Source organism: Hipposideros armiger, unplaced genomic scaffold (genome assembly GCF_001890085.2).
Source record: "Hipposideros armiger isolate ML-2016 unplaced genomic scaffold, ASM189008v1 scaffold_680, whole genome shotgun sequence".
Lineage (NCBI taxonomy): Eukaryota > Metazoa > Chordata > Mammalia > Chiroptera > Hipposideridae > Hipposideros > Hipposideros armiger.
Window position 1 is genome coordinate 372964 of NW_017732030.1, and position 7864 is coordinate 380827.

The 7864-nt window shown below is 37.4% G+C and overlaps 2 protein-coding genes and 1 pseudogene across 2 annotated transcripts in view; all 3 read left to right on the plus strand.

The window, feature by feature from the left end:
• The window catches only part of LOC109372951 (ubiquitin-conjugating enzyme E2 variant 1 pseudogene), a 10891-nt pseudogene extending 9581 nt beyond the window's left edge, over nt 1-1310 (plus strand).
• Nucleotides 1311-1388: 78 nt separating this feature from the next.
• The window catches only part of ASNSD1 (asparagine synthetase domain containing 1), a 13334-nt gene continuing 6858 nt past the window's right edge, over nt 1389-7864 (plus strand). Inside the window, exons 1-2 of the mRNA XM_019626500.1 lie at nt 1389-1466; nt 2725-2800. The gene's annotated coding sequence lies outside the window, so the exon portion shown is untranslated. The remainder of the gene's footprint in view (nt 1467-2724; nt 2801-7864) is intronic.
• The window catches only part of LOC109372952 (ubiquitin-conjugating enzyme E2 variant 1), a 4299-nt gene continuing 2174 nt past the window's right edge, over nt 5740-7864 (plus strand). Inside the window, exons 1-2 of the mRNA XM_083287474.1 lie at nt 5740-5835; nt 7549-7861. Coding sequence (XP_083143600.1) covers nt 5740-5835; nt 7549-7861 — 409 coding nt within the window. The remainder of the gene's footprint in view (nt 5836-7548; nt 7862-7864) is intronic.

A 7864-nucleotide genomic window follows, 5' to 3' on the forward strand; every position in this document is an offset into this window, starting at 1 on the left:
AAACCACCCCACAGTCCACCCACTACCATAGCAAGCAAATTATACTGATGTATGCCAGATCCCCTGAGGTGTATGGGGTAGGACAGATTATAAAACCTGATCTTAGAGGTACTAGTGATACTATGTGTTCAGTCATGTTTACAAAATAACCACCATTACTGAAAAAAGTTAGAAATTCAGTTTCCCTTTAGTTGAGTCCTTTCCTACCAATAAAAAGTGAGGCCTCCTTCAACAGTGCCAGGTAGTCTTTGACATACAAAGACTAATGAAGAAAGATGGAAGGTGATAGGTCTTAACTGTGCCCCAGGTAAAGCATTTAGTATTACTTGCTAGGGCTGCACCATTTTGTACATAAATCATGAAAAGCACTGGTATTTGGTGGGGAGAGGGAAGTAGCCCACTCCCCATTCCATTTGCTATTTTTTATTGAAAAAAGCTAAAACATAAAAGAAATCATTGAAAAACTGGTGCACATATATTGTCTGTTTTAAGTAAAAGGTATAAACCTTGTTTGTTAACGATGGTCCTTGCATGAATGCTAGTTACTAACACCAAACCCTCTGTTTATATTCAGTGGGTTGTCTAACACTTGGCAAGTCTAATCACTGTTGTGTCCCTCAACTTTTCCACACCAGTACCCTCGCACAGACTGCTGTTGAAAAGAATCTATTCACAGACTGTCCATTTGGACAATCAGTACATTATAGCCCCGGGCCGGCCAAGTGGCTCAGTTGGTTAAGAGCTCACTCAAGAGTACATGATAGGGGCCTTCGAGCGACAGCGACGCAAGATGGCAGCCACCATGGGCTCGGACAATTTATGAAAACCGTATATACAGCCTTAAAATAGAATGTGGACCTAAATATCCTGAAGCACCCCCCTTTGTAAGATTTGTAACAAAAATTAATATGAATGGAGTTAATAGTTCTAATGGAGTGGTGGACCCAAGAGCCATATCAGTGCTAGCAAAATGGCAGAATTCATATAGCATCAAAGTTGTCCTGCAAGAGCTTCGGTGCCTAATGATGTCTAAAGAAAATATGAAACTCCCTCAGCCACCGGAAGGACAGTGTTACAGCAGTTAATCAAAAAGAAAAACCACAGGCCCTCTCCCTGCCCCTATTCAATTTAAGCAGTCTTCATTTTCCACAGTAGTAAATTTTCTAGCTACGTCTTGTAGACCTCAAAGTACTGGAAAGGAAGCTCCCATTCAAAAGCAGTTTATCTTAAGATACTGTAAATGATACTAATTTTTTGTTCATTTGAAATATATAAGTTGTGCTATAACAAAAAAAAAAAAAGTACATTATAGCCCCTTATCCCATCTCTACTTTTTTTAATGGGCCCTCATTGAGCATACTTTGAGAACCTCTGATTTAAGAAGTTTTTGTTTTGTTTTTTAATTTCAATAGATTAAAGAACAAAAAGTTGTTGTGGATGAACTTTCTAACCTGAAGAAAAACAGGGTGAGTTATTAGAGTGATTCTGAATAGTATTATGTATGGGAGGGTTTGATTATATCTTATTAACTATATACTAAAATTGTAAGAATTTTATATATGATTTATAAGATTTCATCATCTTTTTAAATTGCAAAAGTGAAGTGTCCAAGATTATATAAAATCACATATAGATATCTATATATTAATCATAGTTGATGATATATTTTTCCCATCATATAGAATTCACACTACCTGAACCAAGTGATACTAATTGTACTATGGTGATCTAGGAGCTGTATTCACTAATGATTTTTATTTTTTACTTGAATTTGATGTTTTCTTTAGAAATAAATGAACTTTAAATATATTGAGAGAGGGAACTATTTCTTTGAGTGAAAGTGGGTAATTGTTGAAAAACAAAAAGGATAAATTACTTCCCCTCCTATCCCTCAAAATTTTTTATACAAATCTTCTAAATATTTAACATAGTTATTTAATGCATTCATAAATAAGCAAGCTACTGATTCATCTGTAGTTATACTGTCAAAAATTACATTTTATAGTTCAGAAGAAATGATTTTGTGACCTTTAAAGCTTATTAAAGATTATTTGATAACTCACAGGTTAAGCATTTCTGATATTATCACTTGTGGAATATTAGAGGCTGAAGCACATTGATACAAACTTTCTGGAGAAAATTTGGCAGAATGTATCAAAATCTTTGAGGTATATAACACTTTGACCCAATAATTTCATTTGTAGGAATTGATATTTAGGAAAGAATCATGGGAGTGCACAGAGATTTAGTTATAAAGACATTCATCACAACATTAATTTATAATAGTGAAAAGCTGGCAACACCTTAAATATCTAAAACTTGAGGATCGACTAAATAAATTGTAATATGTTATACTCATACAGTAATGTGAAAGAACACTTATTAATAAGAAAATGGTATTCTCACTATATTGTTCATAGATAAAAGCAAATTATAAATGTGTATTTATAGGAGACGTTTTATAAATTATAAATGTGTAGGAGTCTCTTTTGTTAAAAATGGTATTATGGTACATGCAGAGAAAAAAGAGTTACCTCAGTGATAATGGTAGCAATTTCTAGATGTCAGGATAATGGGTAACTTTTGTTTGTTTATCGGTATGCTAAGGTATTGTTTTGAAAATGTTACTGAAGTTCGAGAATAAGCGGTAATACGGTTCAGAGGTTTGACATCTGTTGCTTTTTTAGATCAAATCGTAATATTAGCCTAAATTATGTTTTTCAGAAAGTATATAGGCAGCAACAGAACAGCAACATATTCTTTCTTGCAGACCGAACAGAAATGCTATCTGAAAGCAAAAGTAAGTTTTTTGTGTATATTCTATGGAAACATACAGAAAGTCTTTTGTAGGCTTTCTGTAGAAATTTATGATCGTACCTAAANTCTGTTTCTCAGCCAGAGCTTCAGGATTTGTCACAATAGCAGTGTGATAGGCCATGTCAGACACTGAGGTGCAGCCAGCTCCCAACAGTTACCAGGTAGAAAAAAAATTAATACTACACATTACATTTCCAATTATTTCATTTGGTAATAAGAATAGATTATAACAAACAATTGGCCTTAAAAATAAATATTATAAACAAATCTTTTTCTTTTCCCACATCACCACTATTCCTTTCCATTAGTTGTAATTTAATTTTATATTAGAAAAACCAATTCCAAAGAATAATAAAAATATCTGGCAAAATTATCTTACTTTCTCTCTGCACTACGAAGAGACCCTGAAATCATAGTACATATACATGATCTTGTACATATACATAAGTACAGAAACACTAGAATTCAACTGCTTTCCACTTGCACAACAAAAATGACAAATACGTTTTGCATGTATGTGGACTATTCTGTTCCACCTATCTTAATTCAAATTATTGTTTCTTTCAAACAAATTTGCTCAAAGCAAATCCTTTGAATGACCTATAAAGTCCCACCTATGATTGTAGACTCATTTTCACCACTCATTCCCTTCCTTATATTCTTGTTTAGCTGGTCTGTTTCCTACAACAAACCAAATGGTTAGCACTATGTTATACAGCAGACAACAATATCCCATCCACAAAGATTTGATTTAGTAAATCTGAGAAAAGGACTGAGAAAACTATTTGTATTTAAACAAGACTTTCAGGTGATATTACATAGCGAGAAGGGCACCTGCCTACTAACTGGCATTTGGGGTATCTCATTCTGTCTGAATAATTACTCGTTTTAGTGACTACTAACTTACATTTGTCATAAATTTAAATATGCTATATTAGTAATGCTAGCTTATTTAATCAGTAAACCAAATACGAATTAGGAAATTCAGATTAAATAATCTCTTCATGAGAAAACAAATCTAAAAGTCATAAAAAATAAAGCATGTACCTATATTTTACTAAGTATTGATAAATGCATTTTTTCCTTAAACCAAATTATTAATCCAGTCTGATTTCTCCAAAAACTCACTTTACTATATCCAAACATATGCTTCAAATGTTTCTAAGCTAGCAGTTTCTGTAAGAAGAACTTTTTTTTTTCTTAAAAGTCTAGCACATTTAAAGTATTAAAAATTCTGGGCTTTTTTTTTTTAATTTTGGGTTTTATACAAGTGCATAATCATGTCTATAGGTCATCCTTTAAGAGACATTATAATGGAATTTATTAATACCCTCCAAAAGTATGAAAACGTTTTACATTCTCATAGTAAAATATAAAAGCTGGTCTAAATTATAGACACAGACACACAGAAAGTTTACAGCTTCAGTTTTACAACCTCAATCTCAGGTTGAAAGTAAACACAAAAACTCACCAGCCATATCTCAAAAAACTGTTCTCCTTCCCAGTGGGTACAAAATTCTTAATTAATTTGAGCTTAAAAGGGACAAACAAAAAGATTAAAAAACTGCATTCTCTGTCCTCTCTCTTCTAATAGAGACTAGATCTCCATCACCCAGGTATCACCAAGTGATTAGACCATAAAGCCAAATTCCCAATCACTGATGTTACCAATGTATAATAACTTAGCCATGCACAAATCCGAAACAAAACCCAAATTTTTTTAAATCATTAAAAAGGAAAAATAAACAGTAAACTTAGTTCTATAACCACTTTGAATTTACACAAAGAGCCAATAAAAGATAAGCATGGGCTTAAACAACCCATTATGTATACTTCCTTAGCATAGAGTTTGGCTCCATCATGTGAGTTCACTTGGGCAGCTCCAGGGAACCTTGAGATTTCCAATGTTAAAGTATAATTTTCAAAAATATAAAATCATGTTTCTCATGCAAATATAAAATTAACATATGTCAAAATTTTATTCAATTCTAACTGATGGGAACAGGTAAGACATTTAAACCAATTCAGAGTCTATGAGAAGATAGGCCTATATTAATAAGGAAACGTTAGCTTAGAATTGCAGGGTGAGACACAAAACGGATTAACGTCTTACAGAACAATAAATCATAACCTGTGGGGTTATCTGGTCCATCAAATAGAAATTATTTGCATCTCTGCCAGACAAAAATCTACAGGTTAACCTCTGCCCCTACAGAATTGTAAAATAGCCCAGTCAACAGAAATTCAGGCCCACAAAAGCACTGAAAGAACACCCAATAATCTCTTACCTGTTCCCAAGTTTCGGACAATTTGTCCCATAGGAGTGAGATGCTGCAAATACTGTGTGGGATGTACTTATACTAAAAAGTTATTCATTTATCGGAAATTCATATTTAACTGGGCATCCTGCATTTTCCTTTTAAACCCAACAACATGTTAACAAAAACTTTACCAAGTGTGTACAATTCCGTTGCCAACAATATATCTCACATCTAGGCCTAGCTTCATATCCTTGCCTACATAACAAATATTAACTAGAATTTCCACTGCGTTTGTATTCTTCATATTTACCACTGGGGGGCGCGTACAACTCACAGTCTACTGGTTGGTTGCGAGAGAGTGAAGATGTCACAAAAGTCTTTCCACATTAGATCCGCTAGGGGACCGCTCAGGAGCCTCGCAGATTTCACAGCCCGGCTCTGCTCGCGCGCTTCCCTAAGCATCTGTGCGCACGCGCGGAACTGCGCCCACGGCAGACCCGGACTGCGCAGGCGTCCCAGTGAACGCGCAGACGCTATTGGTAGGAACCATGGGAAAGGGAAAGGGAGGGGTGGAGCCTTGGGACTGTGAGCGTGCTGAGTCTGGGGGCCGGAGGCTACTGGGGTGCTAGCCGGGCTGCGCGTCCTGCGTATTTTGCGTTCGATGGAGATGCCCTTCCGGGAGGCACGCCCAGAAAACGGAGCCGGGCTGGTCTCTCCCGACAACTCGGCCCCTCACAAAGAGGACCTTAGCTACAAGGTGAGTGTGGGACAAGACAAGAAGGCCCACAGGCTCGGGACGGGGTGCCGCTGGGCCTCAAAAGGTCCACCGCGGCAGCATGGTCCGGTCTCGGCTTTGCCCAGCTGCTTTGCTCTTTTTGTTCTTAGCTCTGGACAGTTACAGTTAAGGGAGATCCCGAAACTTGCCCCGAAATTAGACCCAGTTGGGGCAGTGGGCGCGGAGATTTGGTTGGGATGAAATTTTTCGAAATACTGCCCATCCCAGATCCGCTGCCGATAGCCCCCATCTCAGAAAATGTCACCACCATCCATCCATGCCACTAACTTGGGAATCATCCTTGACGTCCATCACAAAGTCCTATCCTTTCTGCTTCTGAAGCTTATTGCACATATGTCCCTTTAGCACCGTGTACGCTCGCTCTTATCTATTCTAAACCAGCCACCTTCATCTACCTACCATGTGAAACCCTGCAAAGGCTTCCAAACTGGCCTTTTCTCATCCCTCGTTACCTTCTTCCAGTCTGTTCTCCACGTCAGCCAGAGTAATGCTTGATCCTAAAATACATCTTCTTGTCATTCTCCATCCCCCCAAAAAGGTGGAGGGAAGCCAATATATTATAAATCTTAACTGCCATTAAAAGGCAAAACCTTTAAAAACATGTTGGAGGTGGGGATGTTTATAGCCTTTCAGGTAACAGATATCCCAGATTCTTTGGTTCAAACCCAAACTAACAGTGACATCTTGGGCAAGTCTCTAATCCCTCTGTATCACAGTTTCCTTGTTTGAAGTAAAGAGAAAAATGTATAACCTGCTATTCCTAAAATGAGTAGGAAAGCGTTATTCAAACATAAGTTTCAAGAAGGTTGTACAAATTCGGTCTTCCATTTCAACTTAATCTAGTCAGTTACTGCACTGACTGTTAGCTGGAAAGACAGAAGGGTACACATTCGTGGTGGGGTGAATTTTAAAACCACCCCACAGTCCACCCACTACCATAGCAAGCAAATTATACTGATGTATGCCAGATCCCCTGAGGTGTATGGGGTAGGACAGATTATAAAACCTGATCTTAGAGGTACTAGTGATACTATGTGTTCAGTCATGTTTACAAAATAACCACCATTACTGAAAAAAGTTAGAAATTCAGTTTCCCTTTAGTTGAGTCCTTTCCTACCAATAAAAAGTGAGGCCTCCTTCAACAGTGCCAGCTAGTCTTTGACATACAAAGACTAATGAAGAAAGATGGAAGGTGATAGGTCTTAACTGTGCCCCAGGTAAAGCATTTAGTATTACTTGCTAGGGCTGCACCATTTTGTACATAAATCATGAAAAGCACTGGTATTTGGTGGGGAGAGGGAAGTAGCCCACTCCCCATTCCATTTGCTATTTTTTATTGAAAAAAGCTAAAACATAAAAGAAATCATTGAAAAACTGGTGCACATATATTGTCTGTTTTAAGTAAAAGGTATAAACCTTGTTTGTTAACGATGGTCCTTGCATGAATGCTAGTTACTAACACCAAACCCTCTGTTTATATTCAGTGGGTTGTCTAACACTTGGCAAGTCTAATCACTGTTGTGTCCCTCAACTTTTCCACACCAGTACCCTCGCACAGACTGCTGTTGAAAAGAATCTATTCACAGACTGTCCATTTGGACAATCAGTACATTATAGCCCCGGGCCGGCCAAGTGGCTCAGTTGGTTAAGAGCTCACTCAAGAGTACATGATAGGGGCCTTCGAGCGACAGCGACGCAAGATGGCAGCCACCATGGGCTCGGACAATTTATGAAAACCGAATATACAGCCTTAAAATAGAATGTGGACCTAAATATCCTGAAGCACCCCCCTTTGTAAGATTTGTAACAAAAATTAATATGAATGGAGTTAATAGTTCTAATGGAGTGGTGGACCCAAGAGCCATATCAGTGCTAGCAAAATGGCAGAATTCATATAGCATCAAAGTTGTCCTGCAAGTGCTTCGGTGCCTAATGATGTCTAAAGAAAATATGAAACTCCCTCAGCCACCGGAAGGACAGTGTTACAGCA